General features: G+C 32.0%; 4 protein-coding genes across 6 annotated transcripts in view; 3 read left to right on the top strand and 1 right to left on the bottom strand.

Annotated features, from left to right (window-relative positions):
• Positions 1–23,078, bottom strand: part of LOC131022705 (uncharacterized protein At5g01610-like) — a 213,174-nt gene that overhangs the window by 126,468 nt on the left and 63,628 nt on the right. The window lies entirely within an intron of this gene.
• Positions 4,347–8,216, top strand: LOC131022702 (protein trichome birefringence-like 34). 2 transcript variants are annotated; one of them, XM_057952217.1, is made up of 5 exons: positions 4,347–4,899; positions 5,721–5,895; positions 6,451–6,647; positions 6,985–7,143; positions 7,776–8,216. In XM_057952217.1, exons 1-5 carry the CDS (start codon positions 4,562–4,564, stop codon positions 8,131–8,133), a joined length of 1,227 nt encoding a protein of 408 aa, XP_057808200.1. In that variant the 5' UTR covers positions 4,347–4,561; the 3' UTR covers positions 8,134–8,216. The 2 variants fall into 2 exon arrangements, with proteins under 2 accessions (XP_057808200.1, XP_057808201.1); XM_057952218.1 differs by lacking the exon at positions 6,985–7,143 and having other exon boundaries at positions 4,380–4,899.
• On the top strand, positions 10,418–13,178 carry LOC131022699 (protein trichome birefringence-like 34). 2 transcript variants are annotated; one of them, XR_009101392.1, is made up of 6 exons: positions 10,424–11,157; positions 11,254–11,428; positions 11,561–11,754; positions 11,884–12,051; positions 12,446–12,901; positions 13,028–13,178. XR_009101392.1 is itself a non-coding variant. In XM_057952213.1 (5 exons), exons 1-5 carry the CDS (start codon positions 10,775–10,777, stop codon positions 12,783–12,785), a joined length of 1,260 nt encoding a protein of 419 aa, XP_057808196.1. In that variant the 5' UTR covers positions 10,418–10,774; the 3' UTR covers positions 12,786–13,178. The 2 variants fall into 2 exon arrangements, 1 of the variants encoding a protein (XP_057808196.1); XM_057952213.1 differs by having other exon boundaries at positions 10,418–11,157; positions 12,446–13,178.
• Positions 17,360–21,145, top strand: LOC131022701 (protein trichome birefringence-like 34). Its single transcript, XM_057952216.1, has 5 exons — positions 17,360–17,772; positions 17,938–18,112; positions 19,544–19,743; positions 19,820–19,981; positions 20,742–21,145. The coding sequence occupies exons 1-5, from the start codon at positions 17,420–17,422 to the stop codon at positions 21,082–21,084; spliced, it is 1,233 nt and encodes a 410-aa protein (XP_057808199.1). The 5' UTR covers positions 17,360–17,419; the 3' UTR covers positions 21,085–21,145.

The following is a 23,078-nucleotide window of genomic DNA, read 5'->3' on the forward strand; positions in this document are numbered from 1 at the left end:
ATTGGATAACAAAAGGTACAAAGAAGAAAAAGAAATATGAAGCCCAGATCATGGTTCGAGATATTAAATTGACTAATGGGCTTAAATATAAGACCCACAATAATACAGAATATGGGCCATGAATTTCATTTTTCTAGTAGCCACCTAATAAGTTAAAATGCAATTATTATCTATTCTATTTCTACCCTTACAACCATACAATTTAAAAAACCTTCTTGCCATAGTATTCATCTTTGAGATCTTGTTTTAAAAATATTATTTAAATTTTAATTAACTATGGAGGCTACAAAAGAATGAAAGAGGGATATAAATAAAAAAGCTCAAAATTCGTGGGATATATATATGCGCTACCTAAATTAGAATGAAAAGGGCAGGTCTGCATGTGTTGGTCTAGTGCTAGGAACTTATCGTCAAATACCTGAAATCCTAAGTTCAAATCCTCTGTCGCGTGATCTTTAATTTTTTTTATTTATTTATGTAATTTATCAAAAAAAAGGGGGAGGGGGATGCGGGAATAGTTCCTTTCCATGTAAGCATATATAAAAAATATGATAATACATCCTTACTAAATTAGGAATTTTTTGAATGTCAACGAAATTCGTTAGACTTGAAGGAATTCATTATGCATGCATGCAGCTTTTGAATGTCACAAGCAAAAAAAACTTAAATTAAATATAACCTTGTAACAAATAATCACACACAGCGTATCATAAAATGAAAAAAAAAGGAAAAAAAATCTCTAAAACGAAAAGAATTAAACCCTTTAATTCATAATTAGTGTCCTAATCATATATTAAGAACTATGATTAGTAGTTTCTTAAAAGTTTATAAGTTGTCAAAGTGTTTGGATAATTGAGTTTATAAACTAGAGAGAGAATTTTTGTTCGAGAGAGAAAATCGAAGAGAGATGAAATTAGAATGATGGTATATAATATATATATATATATATATATATATATATATATATATAATTGAGCTGTTTTTGTAAGATGAGTGTTGCTTATAAGATAATGAGAAAATAAGTTGGGGTAGAGGAACTTATTTTTGGAAGAGCTTATAAACTCTTATAGCTTATTATTATAGCTTATAAGCTATCTAATAACTTATTTTGTCAACACTTTGAAGGAGTTTATAAACTCTTAAACAACTTGTAAGTTGTTTTAAAGAGCTCATAAGCTCAGTCAAACAGTACCCTTTTAATCTCACGCTATGATGTTCAATTGAATGGACTTGATTCAGTATTTCGTCTCAGTACAATGTTACATGGAATTAATCTTGCCTTGTCTTATAAATTGGATCTCTTTCTACTAGGGATGACAATTTAGCCGCGGGTAACGGATATCCGCGACTACCCGACCCCAATAGGAGCGGGTTTGAGAGGCATTTGGTATCCATGGATAGTTTCATGGTTACAATTCATTATCCATTTAGTTCGTGGGTATGAGTTTGGATACTTACTATCCATACCCGCTAAACCCATCTACCGACGAAAAATACTCGTGAAATACCAGTGAAAGTATCCGCGAAATATCCGTGAAATGCCCACAAAATACTCTTAAAATATGGGCTTTGGATATACATATCAGATATGGGCCAGCATATCTTTTCTGAAAAAGGCCCAATATGTTGAGGAATAAAATAAGTTTGTTGGATTTTAAATTTTAGTTGATGAATTTCGGTATATTAACTTTGGAGTTAAACTTTATTATTTGTGAATTTGAACATCGATTCAAGATGTGGATTTGAACTATGTGATTTGTGGTGAATTTTTTTTTGTGTTAAATTTATTATTAATTTATATTTAAATTCTGTTTCGCGGGTATCTGATGGATAAACGGGTGGCGGGTATTCGACGGGTAGCGGGTTGACGGATACCCGATGGGTAGCGGATATCCGCGGATGGCGGGTTTGGATACCATTTGATATCCACAGATAGTTTCGTCATTAAAATCCACTATCCATTTAGTTCGTAGATATGAGTATGGATAGCCACTATCCGTGCCCATCGTACCCAATTGTCATCCCTACTTTCTACTATTAAATTAAATTAATTTAAAATCAAACCAATCTCTACGGACAAAATCAACAATAGAGGGGGCATAGGGGAAAGATAATCGAAGGTTAAAGATAAGTCTAGAAATCTAATTACTACACTATTTTGTAGATGAATGTAATATTATATTTGCAACTCAATTTTTTATTACCAACATATATAACAAAACCAAACGAAACGAATATAGTCTGGATATTAGTGGGGGCCACCAGACCATGTTCTCTAACTGAGGTTTTGAGAGTTGTCTTCACTTGAACGGCTGAAGATGCCAACTGCTCACCAAATATTCAACTGCTCTTACCTAATATCCCAACATCCAAGTTGTTATATTACCATATGTAACAAAATAACATGAAATTAATCATCTATTTCTATCATTGGCCAACTTTCCTTTTCTATTGTGTGTATTAGAATACAAGGCTCATTGCTTCAATTTGTTTAGTCTATACATGTAGAGTATATTGTGCATTCTAATTCATTTGCAATATGTTTTGATAATTAATCAGTTTGTAAGTATTCAATATAGTGCAAGATTAAATTTTAAGTATTATTTTAAATGTCAATTAGAAGCGAATCGGAAAACAACCTAATCAATAGTATAGTACAAGTGGGAAACGTAATACATCAATGAATTCGGTAAGCTTCGAACTCGAAATATAATTATACAAAAATTACTTTTACTGTAATAATATTTAAATTTACTATATATATATATATATATATATATATATATATGTATGTATGTATATATAGGAGTGCGCACCAGCGAGGCCCCTATTTTTCGTGAGACATTGAGTACAATGAATAAGACATATATATTGATGAATAATGAAATTTAAAAAATTGGTAATGAATAAGACATATATACTGATGAACAAGGCAATATATACTGATGAACAAACTGATGAATAACGAAATTTAAAATATTTTGCTCTCTCCAAGATTCGGACCCTAAGAAAACGATTCGCCCTCTAGGTACAATATCAGTCATAGAATTGATAAAATAAATGCACGAGATCGTGTCTAAGATCTCACTAAAAATAGGGGGTCTCATTGGAGCGCTCCCCTATATATATATATATATATATATATAGACTAGATAATATAACAAAAGGAAACTTTTTTTGTAGCAAGAGTTTAATCAATATATGATCCACATATACTTCTAAATCAATTATAGTATATTGCAAAATTTGTATATATAAAGACAATTTAGCTATTGCAAAATGGATTTTGGATGTATCCTTACATATTAATTTCATCTATAAAGACAATTTACCTATGACAATATATATATATATATAGGGGAGTCAGTGGGTATTTTAGGACATTAACTTAGTTTGATTTGGAAATTAGGACAATAACTTTAAACTTGTAAAAATAGGACACTAATTAATAAACATTGAACCCGCAGGACATTTTTAGGTCAATTATTGAATTTTCGGACTTTTCCGCACGGACCAAGCACATGACAACACACGCAGAGAAGTTGATTATGTGGCAAACACGTCATTTTTACGGCTCTAGATAAAATGTCATGTGCTTGATCCGTGCGGGAAAGTCCAAAAATTTGATAATTGGCCTAAAGATGTCTTACGGGTGCAACACTTAGTAATTAGTGTCCTATTTTTACAAGTCCGAAAATTATTGTCCTAATTTCCAAATCAACCTAAGTTAATGTCCTAAAAAACTCATTGACTCTATATATAAGGTGTGGTTCTAGAGAGAACTACATTATTTGTGAGAACGTGAGAACCATCAAATCTAATGCATCCACTGTAAAAATTAATGCATTCGCTGTTAAAATTAATGCACTCAAAAAAATAAAAATAAAAAAATGCTCCCTTCAGGGATTCGAACCTAGGATCTGCATTCATCCAACAACATGGTGTATCCAACGTAGATCTTGATGATAGAATGACTGAAAATGGTTCTTCATTCTTTTTTTATTTAGTGGTTTTTTTTTAACCTCTCCCTATATATATATATATATATATATATATATATATAAGGTTTATTTATTTTGGTAAATAATAATCTTTTAACTATCTCTAAAATTCATCAATAGAACTCACGATAAAAGTTATCTACTCAATTTGATAGATTAATTAGACAGAAAATGATACTATTGCTTGGTTAAGTGGACTCGACTACATGCTTAGTTTCAAGATTAATGTGCCATTAATCTTGACATATTTCATATAATAAAATCAATTTGAAGTTATCTCTAGCAAATTCAATATTGGATCAGGCCAATTCATAATCTCGAATGACCGAATACTTATCATATAATTATTAGTTTAAATTAAAAGGCTAAAGCAACTATCAACTAGAAAGAAAAGCAAGCAACAACTAGGAAAAAAATATGGATTCCACTAAAGCAGCAGAGATATATCCATTCCATCCTAACAAATCCCGAAAGCTCAAGACGACCTAATTTCTGACATGCACAAACAAAATAAAAAACCCTAGACATAAACCTAGGCCCCAATCGAAGAAAGCTAAATCATGGCTAAGAAAGGCAATTTCTCCTCTGATTATCTGACGGTGGATGTGCGGTGCAGTTTCAAGACGCTGGTGGTGCTCCTCGTGGCGGTGCTGGTGGTCGGGGCCGTTTATCTGACGGCGGAGGGCGGCTACCTCGTGCAAGGCGGCGCGGCGGCGGCAGAGAATTCCGGCTGCGATTTGTTTTCCGGGAGATGGGTTTACGACAACGAGTCGTATCCGTTGTATAAGGAGGAGGAATGCACGTTCATGTCGGATCAATTGGCGTGTGGGAAATTTGGGAGGGCTGATTCTAGTTATCAGCATTGGAGGTGGCAGCCTCACCACTGTGACCTTCCTAGGTCTCTCTCTCTCTCTCTCCATGCAAATTAATTACTTTTATTAATATCTATAACTATGATAAGAATTGCCTACTACATGTTATTTTGAAATAATTAGAAATTATGCTTTAATATTCTAATTAGAAATTTACTGTTCGCAGGAATTTACTTTTGAGGACTAAATAACTCAAATTAATAGAAATTATCAAGAATCTTGAGATATCCCAAAATTCTAATATATATCCATCTTAATGAATAATGGATATTAATCTTACTAGTTTTACTTGATTCGTATCTCATTGAGAGATTGAGATTGGAGATACCAATCTTAGTAATGAAGATAAAAGCACCCAATCATGTATTTCATGAAAAACAAATGCCCCTCATAGTATCACTCGAGACAGCGCAACACATTTGATGTCTCACTTTTTTTTTTCTTCATATTTTTCTTCTTCAATTTAAATTTATTGGAGTATAATTTTGTAATTACTTACTAGAATTAATTCCATCCAATTAGTGTATATAATTATTTTTTTTATCATTCTTAGTAATTATTAGTTAGGGATTATTTCATTTCATTAGTTAATTCTTTATATATAAGGGTTGAAAAATTCAAAATCATTATATATAACTTTTTTTCTAATTTCAATTTTTTGAAATAAAAATTAAATATAATTCAGAATAGTATAATAAAATTTATTTTCATAAAAAGTGTTATTAAAATAATATATACGTATATACATTGGAGGTAGATGGATATTTTGCTGAGGATTTAATTTTGGGTAATTAAATGATTTTTGAGCGAAGTGGAATGTGTGTTTTTGTTTGCTATGTTAAAAAAGGTTGAATGCCACAGCATTATTAGAGAGACTAAGGAATAAAAGGTTAGTTTTCGTTGGAGATTCATTGAATAGAGGGCAGTGGGTATCTATGGTGTGCTTGCTCGACAAAGCAATCCCACGTGGCCGTAAATACATGCACAACAATGGCAGCGCCTTGATCACCTTCAAGGCTAAAGTGAGTCTACTTTTCCATTTTATTTTCATTACTAATTAATTTCCCACATATATATTGGTGTTGACTGAATAATTGAATAACTTCACGTGACATAACAATAATAAATAGAGTTCGAGAGTTTTTTAGGACAATAGCTTAGATTGATTTGAAAATTAGGACAATAACTTTCGGACTTGTAAAAATAGGACACTATTTTTTTTAGACTAAAATAGGACACTAATTAATAAGTGTTGCATCCGTAGGACATTTTTTGGTCAATTATTGGCCAAGAAATGTCATATTTTTACGACACTTATTAATTAGTGTTCTATTTTACTCTAACAAAAAATTAATGTCCTATTTTTACAAGTTCAAAAGTTTTTGTCCTAATTTCCAAATCAACATAAGTTATTGTCCTAAAAAATCCCCCGACTCATAATAAATATTATTGAGGAAAACCTTGTTTTGATTTATTGGAAGTTTGCTCTAGTGATATTAGTATGCATTGTGTGTATGAATGTGATATTGTCGATATATAGTTTAGGTACTGATAGCGCAAATTTGTCATTTTTGAAGGATTACAATGCAAAAATCGAGTTCTATTGGGCTCCGCTGTTGGTGGAGTCGAATTCCGATGATCCCGTTAGCCACCGGTTACCGGATCGCATAGTGAGAGCCCAAGCGATTGAAAAGCACGCTCGCCATTGGAGTGATGCTGATATACTCGTTTTCAACACCTATCTGTGGTGGAGAAGGCCTCAAATGAAAGTTTTGTAAGTCGTTTTCAACACCTATCTTACGCAACTAGTCGTTCTTCAATTTTCACATATATAAATTAAGAAAATGTATTTAATTTCTTTGAAAAATATAATTTATATGTATTTATTCTATGTTACCCTTATATGTTTTTAAATATAAGAAAGTTTTAGTACAACTCTCCAATTAATAAAATAGACTATGTATATTTTGGAATATCCAACAAATGAATACAAAATTAATTTGATGGGACGGTGGAGTACTATATATACTTAGATGTGTCGTGTGGATTTTAGAATTGTATATCTTATTACACACGATATATATTAACAAAGTAAACTTTAAATGTATTAGGTGGGGTTCATTTAATAGTTCAGATGGAATATACAAGAAAATAGAGATGCTTCGTAGCTACGAGATGGCTCTCAAAACGTGGTCGGATTGGTTGGAAATTCATGTGAATCGCACCAAGACTCAACTGTTTTTTATGAGCATGTCTCCCACTCACGAGAGGTATATATGTAAGGGTTATTTTTTGTAAAATATATCAATTTTTAGTGAATTTAGATTTTTTTTATGATTTTTTAATTTTAAAATAAAATACACCGTTTTCACGATTTATTTAATTTTTCTCATTTATGTCAAATTCCCCTAAATCAATCTTGAGATGAACGATGACTGAAAAGCCAAAAATTGCCAATGAACAATTGAACAACTGAAATGCTAGAAATTGCCAATGGGCAATTGAACATGGCAGATTAATCAAATTTAAGAGAGTTTCTCACACTCATTTCTGGCCTTTCAGGAGTTCATCTCAACATTGATTCGAAAGAATTTGACACTTATGGGAAAAATGAGATAAATCGTGAAAGTTATGTATTTTATTTCAAAATTGAAAAGTCATAGGAAAAAATAGAATCCCCTGAAAGTCAGCGTACTTTACACAAATAACCCTATATGTACATTCTAAATTTAAATTTGAAATTTTTATAACTATCTTTCTTTCTTTTTTTAATTGTGACGGTGAAATTTGAACCGTAGACCTCATTATTTACAAACAGGAGCTCGCACCGCTTGAATGTTCTCTATTTACAATCAATATACTTTACAGTAATCTCAACCTTATAATTTATAACAAATTTTAGGGCTGAAGAATGGAGAAGATCCAAAGGAGAAAACTGCTATAGCGAAACCGACATGATATCGAAGGAAGGGTACATAGGACAAGGGACAGACCCTAAAATGATGCAAATCGTAGATGCTACACTTGATGAACTCAAAACGAGAGGCGTAAATGTGCAAATGATAAACATAACTCAACTCTCGGAGTATAGAAAAGAAGGCCACCCTTCGATTTATAGGAAACAATGGGAACCTTTGACTGAAGAACAAAAATCTAATCCACTTGGTTATGCAGATTGCATACATTGGTGTCTTCCTGGAGTTCCTGATGTCTGGAACGAGCTCTTGTATGCTTATATTTTTAATCATGAGTCGAATTGAAAGTTGTTGATGTTAATTTTCACAAGATTTTACAAAGGTAAAATCTTTTTTGTTTTAATTGGAATATGTTACTTTTACTTCAAGATCTAATTTGTGCTTGTATATATATGTGTGTGGGAGGGTAAGTAAGAGCATTCACAACTCCGAGCCAACATTCGGAGCTCGTAGGTGGGCCCCTCCATCTAATTCACGGCAATAGTGAGCCTCATATCTCACAGCCCGCTGCTCTAAATTTTTGTCATATTTTATTTATTTTTTCTTTTTCCCTTATTGGGCGTTGCCCCACGCGACTTTCTCTCTTCTCTCCGCACCAAATGCACAAATGTGAGTCGCCTCGCACTCCCTCGGTCCGACAACGGCAGGCAGCTTGTGCAAACCGAGCCCGCGCCTGATCCGTGCGCCCCGTTGGAGATGCTCTAATGCTCTAAGGCCTGGTTCCATCATTTAATTTGATACGAAGCCTAGGTAAAAAAATATATGTGCAGCTACATTTTGGCTGCCTACGCACTAGTGAATTATGAATTTTTTTGATTTATTTAATTTAGTTTTTTTTTTATAAAAAGAGGATTTCATTATTTTACTATATTGTTTGTATTGTAGCTATTTTTGTAAAAAAAAAATTGAAAAATAAAAAGTTACAAAAAAATAAAAATAAATTAAATAAATTAACATTTGCACAATGTGGGTGATTAGGATCACTAAAAAATATTACCAAATTATTTCGGAATTTACAGCATTAATGATTTGACCAAACACTGAAGAAATAGAACTGGAAATAATTTAATGTCTTAAATTTTCATGGAAGGACTGCATGTGCTCTGCTTTAAATAGTGACTTGTCTGAAGATGGAGGAAGAGATAAATTACTCCTTATTTTTACTTTTTTATAAATTGAGACATTCAAACTATAACGATAAATAAATAAATAAACTGAGTTTCTGTGTTAACAACTTTAAGGTTGAAATCTCCTATTTTCCTTAATTACCCTAACTAGATAAATAAATTGAAACCCCCACGAATATTAAAGCTATATATATATTCTTCCCCCTCATATATTTTCTCATCACGTACAAGTCTTTATAAATTATGACTGATTTTATTATTTATTTTTTTATCATGATCAACATATGATGAGGTGAAATTTAACTTTGCTCTCTTTATTATGAATTATTGCATATGATTGCAGTGGATTTCATGGTATAAATAAATTAGTGTACGAATCTCTTGTAACTTCGCACTGGAGAAATTTTCTTCTTTTTCTTTTACATTTTCTTTACTAAAAAAACACTTCAGTTTTTGAATTTATTTTTGAGCATACGTTAAATCGTCGGTGAGAAAATCTTTTGCACACTGCCTTTGCGTCGGTGTGAAGCTGACGTCTTTAATTTATTATCTCATTTTCAATTCGTTATTTCGTTCTCCAAGCGGTTGAGATTTGATTTTTTATATCACCTAATTATTTTAAGGAGATTTTCTTTGTCGTAAATGACGATTAGTAATCTTAATTATAGAGATGCTAAATTAAATAATTAAATATATGTGGTGTGACTATTTTGGACCTCATAGACTTTATTCCTCTTGGAGTGGACATTGAACCCTACCAGATGGCTCCTAACTACTTTATTACAAAATCTACGACAAAAGAATGCCAAGCAAAGTATTATTGTGTCGGCAGCTAATATTAAAGAAAATTCAATAAATAAAACTTAAGTATTTAAGCAAAATTATACTATATATATGTGCTTAATTTCAACAATTATATATGAATTTAGTCTCGAATTTGTGTGAGCGTTGATCTAGTGATAGAATGATTAATATCTTAAACTATAGATCTCATATTTGAGTCCATTGCCAAACTTTGAAAGAAATTTATTTATCCAACTTAGTCTTGATTTAACACTATATATATTGAAGATTGAAATGTCGCTCATTAAGACATTTATGAGCACAACACTATCATTATTTTTTCTAATGACTTTAAAGAGATAAATAAAGTGATATATCAAGCGTTGATTTTTTGTGTACTTTGTAAATTTATTGATGCCGATAATAATTAATCAGCTATATTTATATAGATGGTCACAAAAGGTGAAAAATTATTAGCAACAATTATTATTAATAATCTGGAAAAATTGAGTGGCTCCTATTAGACAACGCATAAAGAGAGGCTTCTAATTTGTCACTATTCAGTGATGCGAATTCGTGTCTATCTCTTTCCAAGCCAGCTCACTCGCCCCACTCAATATTCGTTATCAATTAAATGCTAATTAATTAATTAATTAATCATATTTGTATCGTCCATTAATCATCTGATTATATATCGATACACTGTATAAACCGACACAATTAATTATTTAATTAATACAGAAATATATATATCCTTCATGTACTCTAATATAAAATCGCTCGTAAATTGTAAGAGAGGTGCTATGATTTTTTTTTTAACAAACGGTCATGTGTCTTTGACAGAGTGGAAGAGGTGATGATGAAGAATTCTTGGAGAAAAGGAACTAACATTCTTGCAAATAATGCAAGAAACCATGTGAAATTATTGGGATAAAGCCCAAATATTTTTGTGTTCACAAAAAAATAAAACCAAGCAGCATACTAGCTAGCTACTCGAAAAAAGAAGGGAAAAAAAAATGAAGCATGAAAAAATGAAAATGGGGATGGTCACTCACTGCATTCTTGGCTTCTCTCTCTTGATTTTAGTGGCCGCCGTTTTTTATCTCACGGGTGACTTCTTAGGCTTCTTGGATCTGCAGAGACAGCTCAAGAATGCGTGTAACGACGCCGGCAACGAGGCTCCGGCGTCGTACGAGGATAAGCCGAGTTCGAGTCTGAGTTCGAGCACGAGATGCAATTTGTTTGAAGGGAGATGGGTTTTTGACAATGTGTCGCTGCCTTTGTACGAGGAGAGGAATTGCTCGTTTATGCTGCCCGAGTTTGCGTGTGAGAGGTATGGGAGGAAAGATTTCAAGTATCGGAATTGGAGATGGCAGCCTCGTCGTTGTGATCTTCCGAGGTACGTTCGCGTTTCGTATCCTTGTATTTTGGGATTAGAAAGTGTTGGTGAGATTCGAACTTGGAATATTAAATTTTTTTTTTTTCGTTGAGAAAGGTTCAACGGGACGGCGTTTTTTGAGAAAATAAGGGGAAAGAAGCTTGTGTTCGTGGGGGACTCGTTGAATCGGAATCAGTGGACGTCGATGCTCTGCCTGGTCGAGTCCGCGCTCGGCCCGTCGTCGCCGAGGACGGTTGTCCGGGACGAGAATATGCATACGTTCCAGTCGAATGTAAGACTCGACGTGCAACACTATTATTAATACTGTTTTTTTTTACAGGATTATTATTACTATTGTTATTGTTGTCGTTGTTTATTATGTTAAATTTTAACATTTGTTTTTTCTTATTTGATTAAATTTTAGGAATATAATGCGACGATCGCGTTATATTGGTCGCCATTTCTAGTTGAATCAAATTGCGACGATCCAATTATTCATCGCGTCAAAGATCGAGTAGTCAGGCTTATGGGCATCGACAAGCACGCCAGGCATTGGAACGATGCGGATATACTCATCTTCAATTCCTATCTGTGGTGGACGGATCCTATGACAGTCACGTAAGTACATCGTTAGTGATATTAAAACACGAGCTTTTAAATTTCTTTATTTAATACTATTAATCTATAAAAAAAAATACATAATTTCCAACTTATAACCATCTCATTCTCTCTCCTATGTCTTCTCAGATGGGGAACCTCATTAGGGAGCTCCGATGCAAGAAACAAGACAGTAGATAAGATGAGCACTCGTCTCTACGAAATGGTCCTCGACGTGTGGTCGGATTGGCTAGAAATCAACATAAATCGAACTAAAACGAAGATGTTTTTCATGAGCCCTTCCCCTTTTCATCTCTAGTAAGTCGCCCCCTTTTGTAGATAAGAATTCTAACGTTATCATTATAACATTTACAAATGTTTGTGCAAGTTCAACAAATTCAAAGAGTAATTGTACCTAAACACACGACTTCCACTCAATTCTGATTTTCCAAACAAACTAAAAGTTCTGCATTACACAAATTTTTAATTGTCCTGATACCTCACACGGTTGTCAATCTTCGATAAATTAATGACATCGTCGAAAAAATCAGAACAATTACAAATTAGTGTATTTGAAAGCAAAAAATTTCTAGTTCATGCAATTAGGCACGATCACTGATCACTCCTATATTTTTTTTACTTCGTACATGTAAAAAAATATTCATCCAATTTCGATATAATTAAGGTACTAATTAGTATTGTAACAATGCAGCGGTGATAAATGGGAGGAGAAGCGCAACTGCTACAACGAAACAGAGCCAATTTTAGATGGGAGAATTGGTCTCTCGATAGTTGGTGCAAGAATGAGAGCTGCGGAATTAGCCCTGCAAAAGCTAGGGACTCGAGGCATAAACATCGAATATCTGAATACGACACATTTGTCCGAATATAGAAAGGATGCTCATCCCTCGATTTATAAGAATTTTTTCCACACCGTAAGTGAGGAGCAACTATCGGATCCGACGAGCTATTCGGATTGCACGCATTGGTGTCTGCCGGGAGTCCCCGACATTTGGAATCAGATTCTTTATTCTTATATTATGAACTCTTGATGGGAACTTCTAGGGTTCAAACCGCATCGCTCATCCTTCCCCAAGTAAAAACAAAAAAAAACCTCTTGATGGAAAATTGCACAACATCCATATTGAGGAAATGGCAAGAAGATTAGGTAAGATATGTATATGCAGCGTGACAAGATTTAATTTGTTGTTTTACATTTTTTTTTTCTTGATCTTGCTCTTAGTAGTTCAATTGTAGCATAGTTAACTTGCTTTTTTGTGTTCATTTTGTGTAGGTTTTGTACAAATGTTTATTCGAGAAGATACTGTTGAATATATTCGAGATAAATGATGGTAATTTACCGAAGCTTCATTTGTTTCAATTTGAGGTATTAGGGATCCACCATTTTGGCCTACTAAGTCCCAATAAATTAAATATTTGAAATACATTTGTATCTACATGATTTTGTTTATTTTTTTATATAAAATCCATTTATTGTGCATTTATTATGGTGGTTTGGGAGATGGTAGAATTAAAATGAGAGTACAATAATTGCTCCAACAGTTGTTGAGAATCTATTGAATTATCTCTTGCCCCTGACCCTGAGTTTCACCTTTTGCCTTTTCTTTCATACGGGAAAAAAAGGAGTTTCACCTTTTGCCTTTTCTCTCATTCGTTGGGGGGGGCAACAAATAGTAACGACACAAAAATTAGATTGGCGTAAAAAATAAAATGAAAGTAAACGAGAGATTTTAAAATTATTCCACAAGTCAAAAAAAAATGACAAAAGTAAAAGCACACCAATAAAAAGAAAATAAAGTACAATAGATTAAAGTTAAAAATATATAAATAAGAGCATACGAGGCAAAAGTGCATATTTTTTTTTTAAAAGAGAAGAAAAGGTAAAAATAAAGTTTGATGGTTTCGGCCCAACTAAATTATTAATGGTTAGGCCCAAGATTATTTGGGTTTTGCAGGATCTGAAAAACCAGACCCGTTTGACAACTTTCTTAAAATTGTTCTTTACTACTGTTATCTTCGTATTACATCTCGTCTTCACAATTATCAATGTACATTATGTAAATTAAATATTATATTTTTTTATTACATTATGATTAGAACTAACGAAGAAAATTAGTCTCAAGGAAGCTAAAACAAAATACTACTTTTAAATAAAAGAAATATAAAGTACTAATATTGGTTTGAGGGTGCTTCAGCTAATCTTAGCATCTCTTAAAAGAGGTGGTCTTGGGTACAATCGAATGTACCGTACAACTGGGTTGCACTCTCATTAAGATCCTGACCCACACCCTAATTCGAACCCGTATTTTGACCAAACCTTATAAATAACACTATTCTAAATATGGATCAATCTGATTGTACGGTGTATATACCTAGTTGTATTCAAGTCTTTGTGCACTTTAGAATTAGAATTCCGAACAAACACATGCACTTGATCTTATGCGAAAGTTGAAAATTAATTATGTGTCAATTCATACGACTAAACTCTCTTTAAAATTAATTCTAAACTTCTAGCATGTAGATTCAAAAGGTGTTCTGACTTCTAATTAGACAAGTAACAATTTTTTGGCTTCTACATACGTACAATAAATGTGGCTATAATTTTAATTAGAAATAAATTCACAAAAAATTAAAATTCATGTATTTCTGAGAATAACATAGGGAAAATATTATAAATATATACGACGGATACAGTTATTTACAGTTTTCTAACAAAAATGTTATAATTAGTGACTTGCCAATATATACTTTAAATTAGGAAAAGACACTCAATATTTGAATTCACATGCATAAAATGGCAAGACATGGAGTATTATATGCCACCAAAAAGAAAGAAAAATAAAAGGAAATAAATCTAGTGATTTTTTAACATGATCACTTGTAAAAGCCACTTTCTAATATCCTGAAACGATAACATTATTTAAAAAAAAAAAGGTAAAGGTCACTTTCCGTCCCATCATTTTAGCGAATTCTAAAAAATGTCTCAATCTAACGATACTCAACCTATCAAAAAAATATCGCCCGTGTCTTATTAAAAATTTTCCGACTGTCGGAAATTGACGTGGATAACCGGAGTTCCTACATGGCGTATCTACGTGAAATTATATATTTAACTGGAAAAATTATTTTTATATGCCTAAAAAAATAGCACGACGTCGTTTTTCTTTAATTCATGTTCTCTCTTAAAATTTCCCAAAATCGCGACAAGGAATCGCATCGTCTCCTAAAGAATTAGTAAGAAATCGGCGTCTCCTGAAATCGTAGCGGCCGTCTGAGCATTAAATCCAGAACCCGTTAAACAAGAATAAGACAACCACATATTCCAGAAAAAGGAAAAAATTACACGATTTTTTTCCTAAAATAGGTCCACCAAAACTCTCTCTCTCTCTCTCTTATCATTCCACGTAGATATGCCATGTTGGAACTCCGGCTATCCACGTCATTTTTCGATAGTCGAAAATTAATAGGACACATACAATATTTTTTTGGTATGATAGGTTGAGTATCGTTTTATTATTATTGTTAAATTGAAACATTTTTGCGAATTCGTTAAAACGATGAGACAGAAAATGACATTTACCCTATAAAAATAAGCGTGTGTTAAGCAAATAATACGTGCGTGCCAACTTATTAATTGTGCTAATTTTTATTAAGGGGAAAGTTAAATACATTTAATAGGTGGAATAAAAGATAAAAATATATTTTAATAATACCTGACACGCACGTTGTGCTTAGAAAATCAAACCAAAAGTTTTGGGGAGTATCACATCATATCACCGAGAAGATGGCATAACAATGTCTCTATTTTTATATTAAAAAAAAAAAAACAATGTAACAATTTAATATAACTAGCATTCTCTATTCTTATATTAAAAAAAGAAAAAACAATTTCACAATTAAATATAACTAGCATTTCTACCTCGTGCAATGCACAAGAAATATTTTTATATTTTTATATTTATAAAAAATTTGATATCAACTCAATTATCATATTTAGATACTAAATAAAAAAAATTGATTTTAACTCAATATATTAGAGTTAAATATTAAAAAAAAATTACAATAATAAAAATTGATATTATAAATCTTTAATTTTATTATAACTTTTTTTTGGTCAAGAAAAAGAAATTAGATAAAAGATTGGTACCCAAAAGAGATTACATCAATTTTAAAATTGTCAATCAATTTTAAAATTGATTTGAAATTGTTAGATTTCGAATTAAAACCTTTAATGTAGTATAGATTGATTCATTTATCACGAATGAATTGAAGTCTAATAATTTTGATTGCGAAAAAACAATACAACACGAAAATGATCGCATATGATCCAAAATTTAATTCGCTCGTTAATTATTTAATTTAACGTGGAATGTTCATGGTTGAACATTCGTGTTGTATTATATACATGGTTAGTAGTCCATTATTTTTTAGCTTCGCGCGGCCTGCCAAATTAATTTTTTCTTGTGATTTTCCACTTATATATATATATGGGTAGTAGTCCATTATATCGGAATAAATTTAAATATATCCAAATCGTGGTAGAATCATCCCTCCCACTCAATATATTCTTGAAATTAAAGTATTAAATTAAAAAAAAACATTTATTTCAAAAAAAAATTAAAAAATAAGCATTTATTTCGTTTACTTCAAACATTATTTGTTGATGAATTTTTGATCCGCATGCAATTTAGTATTATGATCTTTTTTTTCATTTTCTGATTCATATTATGATCTTTTTTTTGTTGTTGTCAGAAAATACATTAATTTAAGATTGATTTATATCGTCTCATGACAAGGTACTCCGACGAAATCGAAATTTTTGTCTCTTACATGACAATTTCGAAGCTTAAGTGAAGACATAGCAACTGGAATTTAATTTCTTTTTTAAAATAAAACGGCGTCGTTTCTTTTTTTTTCCCTAATCCGGATGTCGATGCATTGTCGTTCAGAGGGGCTGGTGGCGGCAAGTCTAAAGGGGGAAGGGGGCAGGGGAGGGCCTACAGAAGTGGAGGGGAGCAGAGGGTTTGTTGGAGAATGCCATGAAGTTCTAAGCTTTCATCCACCGCAGAAAGAGCACGAGGAGCTGATGTCGCCACTGTTGATGTTGCATTATCTCCCTACTCGTTGTGCGTGTGTAAGAGAGAAAGAGTATAATTTGAAAGTAAACAACGTCATTTTATCACTTCGTTATTTATTACACAATGACAATTTCGATTGTCACATTAGATTTGATTCGAGTGAAATTGCAAGTTGTGGAATATTTAAGAATCAATCTTAATTACATTGATATATTTTCTGGCAAAAAAAGGATTGTAATATAAATCATAAAATGGGAAAACATTGAATATTTTTCGACAATAACCCCTTAAAAAAATTATATATATACTCCATTAACTTTGGATTTATAAACTTTAATAATAAATTATTAATTAATATATATGACTAAAATTTAATAATAATAAAAAGTTCTATACCCTTATAATAACCCCAAATTAAATGAATTAAATAATCCTTAAAAAGAAGTTCTATATAATAACCCTAAATCAACTCTATAATAATGAATTATTATTTAATATATATATACACCATGCACATGCCCCCCAATTAAACATTTTGCTGATGAGGAAAAACAGCACTGTAGCATAAAGATACAAACAGAAAAAATATGCATCTTCAAACAAGGAAAAGTAGAAACAATTATGCTGCAGCTTTCTTCTTCCTCTTAGCTTTCATGTTAATAGCTATTGCTTTTCTTCAATCATGCGACAACAGATGCATGACATCAAAACTGCTGCTGCGACAAAACCAAGAAAAAATTGAAGCTGCGAAAATCTCCAATTCAAGCAGGGATTGTAACTTGTTTTCGGGCAACTGGGTTTTTGACAATGTGTCGTACCCGCTCTACAAGGAGAGGGCGTGCTCGTTCATGACAGACGAGCATGCTTGTCTCAAGTTTGGAAGAAAAGATGTTGGATATCAGAAATGGAGATGGCAGCCTCATCATTGTCATCTTCCCAGGTTTGGTTTGGTTTGATTTGGTCTGGTTTGACTTTTTTTAATAAAAAAAAAGAGGATCGATAATGGTTTATGTTTAATTTCTTGAAAAATTATTATATATTTTTTCTTTAATTTTTGCTTTCAGATTAAAGATCAAAATTTTACATTTTGTTTTAATTTGAATAGATTCAACGGTACGACGTTACTGGAGAGGATAAGAGGGAAGAGGATTGTGTTTGTGGGAGACTCGTTGAATAGGAACCAATGGGCGTCGCTCCTCTGCTTAATTGAGCCTTCTCTCAATCAGTCGTCACCGAAATTGGTGATCAAGAAAGGAAACTCCTTAATATTTGAGGCGATTGTAAGTTCTTTAATTAATTTTTACGTATATATGGTTAGGTTCAAACGACAATTAAATCTTTTTGTGAGAACTGAGAACCATGTTTCAGCACATAAAATACATGAACACGAGATTGTCAGATCGTGAACAATATAATACTTAAAATACACAAACAAGATATGGTCGGATCTTATAAACGTGTTATATTTAACAGTTCACGATCTGATTATCTCTTGTTCATATATATATTTTATGTGTTATCATAATTCTCAATTCTCACGAAAAGATATGGTTCTCACATGACTCTTTATATATATATATATATATATATAAGGAGAAGTTCTTTTGAGAAACTCATATGTTGTGAGAAATGAGAAAGAATATTAACCTTTAGATTAGCTTAATCTAACGGATCAGATGAGAGGCAATATTACACGGTTCTTTATTGGCTAAGGATAATAAAGTCTTTTAAGTCTTGAACGTATTTGGTAACTGCCCCAAATTAGCGTAACAATATCACGAAGATTTATTCGGAGATATTTTTAATATAACCGGCAGCCATTTTATTCGGAGATATGGCTAATTGCGTTCATTATTTATTTGCACACAATGGATTTTAATGAAATTGTTTTGACGTTCCCACGAAAGTAATGAACATTTTAATTGTTAAACATATGTTACCTCTTATGTTTTTTAATATGTAAACGGGAATGAACCTTGAACATTATTTTATTGAACATTCACTTATAGTTGTCTACACACCTTCTCATTCACTTATAATTTGTTGAACATATAAAATAATATATTGGAAAAGGTATATGAAGAAATGTTGAACGACAAGAACAATGCCAAAATAAATAAATCGATTTCTTGTAAATCTTTCCGAATCATCTTTTTTAAGGAATGTGAGCAAATCTTACCAGTATGACCTTTTCGAATAAATAATTACTTAAAGTCAGATTTTGTTATTTGGTAAATCATAAATTTATATTTAATCTTTACCATCAATTAGCATTAAACCAATGGTAATGATTTATTCTTATTTCTAACTCTAAGGGTCTTTCTCTATAGAATTGGACCCTATATATATATATATATATATATATAGGGATGGGCTATAGTAAAAACACATCTTTTTGTAAAAACTAAAAACGGCTAAAATGTATGAATTCTATGTAGAACACGTATGAATTAGCTGTGTAACTAAATGAATTGCGAAATTCATACGTGTTCTACATAGAATTCATACATTTTGCAATTCATACAGTTACACAGCCAATTCATAAGTGTTCTACATAGAATTCAGCCGTTTTTAGTTTTTACAAAAAGATGTGTTTTTATTATAGCCCAACTATATATATATATATATATATATATATATATATATATTAATTCTTGTGAGAAGCATGAAATGCAATATGAAAAGGTAATGTCGCAAAATATCAAATGAAGGAATACGAGGCGACAATCGAGTTCTATTGGTCACCGTTTCTAGTGGAATCCAACTGCGACGATCCATTTCACCACACGAATCTTCAAAACCGTACGATTAAGATAATGGCAATCGAGAAGCATGCTAGCCAATGGCGCGATGCGGATTTCGTCGTCTTCGACTCTTATGCGTGGTGGCTTGATCCAAACATCACACTCTTGTAATTCATTAGTCCACTCTCTCTCTCTAGATCTCTAGATCTCTTTCTCTCTCATCCCATTTCTTTGTATGATTAGATGGGAATCTGTGGGGAGTTCTGACCCAATCTACAAAAGAGTTTCACAGCTCCCAAGCTACGAAATGGCCTTGAACAAATGGTCCCAATGGTTGGAAATCAACATTAATCGAACCAAAACAAAGTTGTTCTTCATGGGCCCCTCACCTCGTCACACATCTAAGTAAGTTTTTAATTAGTATTTCTTTCGTCTCATTTAACTTGGCACATTTGTTTTGGGCACAGAGATTAAGAATAAGGTGTTAGTGTAAAGTTGGTAGGGACCTCTTGTTTAATGTGTATAGGTAGAGACCACATACTATATTTGAAAAATGTCATTATAAATGAGACAAATTAAAAAAGAAAGTGTGTCAAGATAAGTGGGACATATGAAGTATTATTATATACTCCCCTCGTTCTAATTCAAAATATCACATTTTTTGGATACAAATATTAAAGTATAGGTGATTCAGGTATAAAATAAATACTCTCTCCATCCACAAAGAATGTGTGGTGGAGTGGAGGGCACAAGTTTTAATAAAAAAATTGAAAGATCTGATTTTAGTGTTAAAGAGTAGTATTTGACCCACCAAATTGTAAAAGTAAATGGTGGGTGTTTTGTAAAAATATTGAGTGTGAATGGGGTAAAGTATAAATGAGTTTTCTAAAAAAAGAAATCACACAATCTTTGTGGTCGGACGAAAATAGTAATAAACACACAATCTTTGTGGACGGAGGGAGTAGTTTTTTAAGGTATTTCTATCAAACCAAATAAGATATAGAGAATGTAAAAGGTAGTTTTCTATCATAATGGAAATAGATATTTCAAATAGGATGACCCAAGTTGTAAAGTAACACATTTTGAAGGGATAAAAGGAATATTTTTTTTTTAAGTGAAAGAGAATTTATAAGTAGCAACTGCGAGTTAACATTAATTAATGCAGGGACGAGAGAGGGGATGTCGTGGCGATGTGCCATGACAAAATCGAGCCGATTTTGAAAGTGGGGGAGCAAGGAATCGGAATAGATCGGGATATGATGCATGTAGCCAATTCTGTTGTGAAAAAGATGAAGACGAGAGGCATAAACATCGAATATCTAAATATATCGCATATGTCGAATTATAGATTGGATGCTCATCCCTCAATATATAGGAAGTTTTTCCATCCTTTGAGTAAAGGACGACTTGCGAATCCTAAAAACTATGCAGATTGTCTCCATTGGTGCCTTCCTGGATTGCCAGATGTTTGGAATGAGATCCTTTATACTTATATCATTAGATCCTAGTAAACATATATATTTATATTTTTGATGTTATTATTTCATTTATCCAATTTCATTTTTTACACCATTTTGTATATGTATGTAGATCATACTCACTCGAGTTTTAAGAAATGTTAGATAAAAGTGCATTCTAAGTGCGAAATGAATTCCACTCTATGAAAAGTAGAGATAAAAAGTAAAGTGATTGTGGCGGAACAATATACAAAAATAGAAATGTGTATTTTTCTGTGAGACAACAAAAAATGACAAAATGTTCATGTTTTTGTGAGACGGTGAGTATCAAGTATGAGGTTGATAAGTTAAGTACTCCCTTCATCCCTGAAACATCTTTCTAAGGGGCGTAGCGCGAGTTTTAACAAAAGTTGGTTGTGTATTTTATGAGTGAATAATTGATCCAACAAACTATAAAAAGTGATGATAATTACTAATGAATTAATTGAAATGAAAAGAAGTGGGTTCATTAATGACAATATGTGTAAATATGTGAAAATTGTAAGGAGATTGATTAGTGAAATTGTTTTAAAAAATAGACTATGAAGATGTTTTGAAGACGGACAAAAAAAGAAGCAAAGAAAGATGTTTCAAGGATCGAGGGAATAATCATGAATGTTTATGCCTAGCTAGGTGTGTATGAGTTGTGAAATTGACCGCATCACTAGTTTGATCGGGCTTTAGATCTTGCTAATGTACCCAGATTTTCAATTAGTAATATGCTGCATGCTTAGGACTATCATCTAAGAATGTCTCTATTTTATATTCTTAATTTTGAATTTATTTGTTTATTAAAGATGGTGACATTTCACATGGCATAGATTTTTTTTTTCTTTTCTTTGAGGAACATGGCATAGATCTAAATACAACTATGATTCCTATAAGGACAAAGAAAAGTGAAAATACAGAAGGCCAATACTTCAATTCGCCAAAAATATTTCAACATTAAGAATTGTGAAATTTTCATACTAACGTGGTTAGATTCGGTTCCAAACACTACTAAAAAGCATAAAAAAAAATTACAAATATATCACTCTAGGGCCATTTGACTGTCTTTGATTTGCATGATTTAACATATGATAATAACTCAACCCGCACTTTAATAATTTAATTAGATAATTATTTATCACTCATAAATTTGACATCATCATTCAATCTTATTTATTTTATCCATCAAACTAAACGCCCCATATACATATATATGAATTCAGATGCAAATATGAGGAATCTTTGATTGTCCGGTACATATTTTTGTATTTAAATTTTTATATACCAACACCATCAATACATGCTTTAATATGCGATTAAATAAGTCAGTCCGTGATAGGTAAAAGACACCCGATTTTATTTTAATATTTATCTAGGCTAAATAGATAATCTCATCTTTTTTATATTATTTATCGTATTTTTTATTAATCACATTATTTTTAAGCATGACTAAGTGAACCATCATTTGACGAGGGGTATTTAAGAAAGGGATAAGATGAGCTTCGAGTAATTGTAAAGTGCTTGTATTAAACAATGAGATTGGGCTGAGCCCAAAATCATAGGCCCACGGAAAGCCTCACGGGTTTGGGCCGTTCGGCCTGTGGGCTCAATATAATTTGGCCAGGGCCGAGTTTTATTGCTTAGCTGGATTTCATAATCCCAATAAGATTTTATTACTTTTTAATTAGAATTTAAATTTAATTATGAGTGTGCAGCTAATAGTTATTTACTATTTCTAATGAAAATGTTATTATTAGTGACTTGCCAATATATACTCTAAATTAGGAAAAGACGCTCAATATTTTAATTCACATGTATAAAATCGCAGCATATGGAGTATTATGTCATCAACAACAAAAAAGGGGAAGAAATCTAGTGATCGATATTTTTTAACAGCACTTGTAAAAGCCACTTTCTAATCTCCCTGAAACGATAACATTAATTAATAATTAAAAAAAAAGCTTGTGTTAAGCAAATAATATATACGTGCGTGCCAGCTTATTAATTTGACAATTTTT

Source organism: Salvia miltiorrhiza, chromosome 4 (genome assembly GCF_028751815.1).
Source record: "Salvia miltiorrhiza cultivar Shanhuang (shh) chromosome 4, IMPLAD_Smil_shh, whole genome shotgun sequence".
Taxonomy (NCBI): domain Eukaryota; kingdom Viridiplantae; phylum Streptophyta; class Magnoliopsida; order Lamiales; family Lamiaceae; genus Salvia; species Salvia miltiorrhiza.

Coding starts and splice junctions, on each gene's coding strand:
- LOC131022699 (XM_057952213.1), top strand. CDS start 10,775: ATGAAGCATGAAAAAATGAAAATGGGGATGGTCACTCACTGCATTCTT. Junction 11,158..11,253: donor CGTCGTTGTGATCTTCCGAG/GTACGTTCGCGT, acceptor TCGTTGAGAAAG/GTTCAACGGGACGGCGTTTT. Junction 11,755..11,883: donor ACGGATCCTATGACAGTCAC/GTAAGTACATCG, acceptor ATGTCTTCTCAG/ATGGGGAACCTCATTAGGGA.
- LOC131022701 (XM_057952216.1), top strand. CDS start 17,420: ATGCATCTTCAAACAAGGAAAAGTAGAAACAATTATGCTGCAGCTTTC. Junction 19,744..19,819: donor GATCCAAACATCACACTCTT/GTAATTCATTAG, acceptor TTGTATGATTAG/ATGGGAATCTGTGGGGAGTT. Junction 19,982..20,741: donor TCACCTCGTCACACATCTAA/GTAAGTTTTTAA, acceptor TAATTAATGCAG/GGACGAGAGAGGGGATGTCG.
- LOC131022702 (XM_057952217.1), top strand. CDS start 4,562: ATGGCTAAGAAAGGCAATTTCTCCTCTGATTATCTGACGGTGGATGTG. Junction 4,900..5,720: donor CACCACTGTGACCTTCCTAG/GTCTCTCTCTCT, acceptor ATGTTAAAAAAG/GTTGAATGCCACAGCATTAT. Junction 5,896..6,450: donor TGATCACCTTCAAGGCTAAA/GTGAGTCTACTT, acceptor TCATTTTTGAAG/GATTACAATGCAAAAATCGA.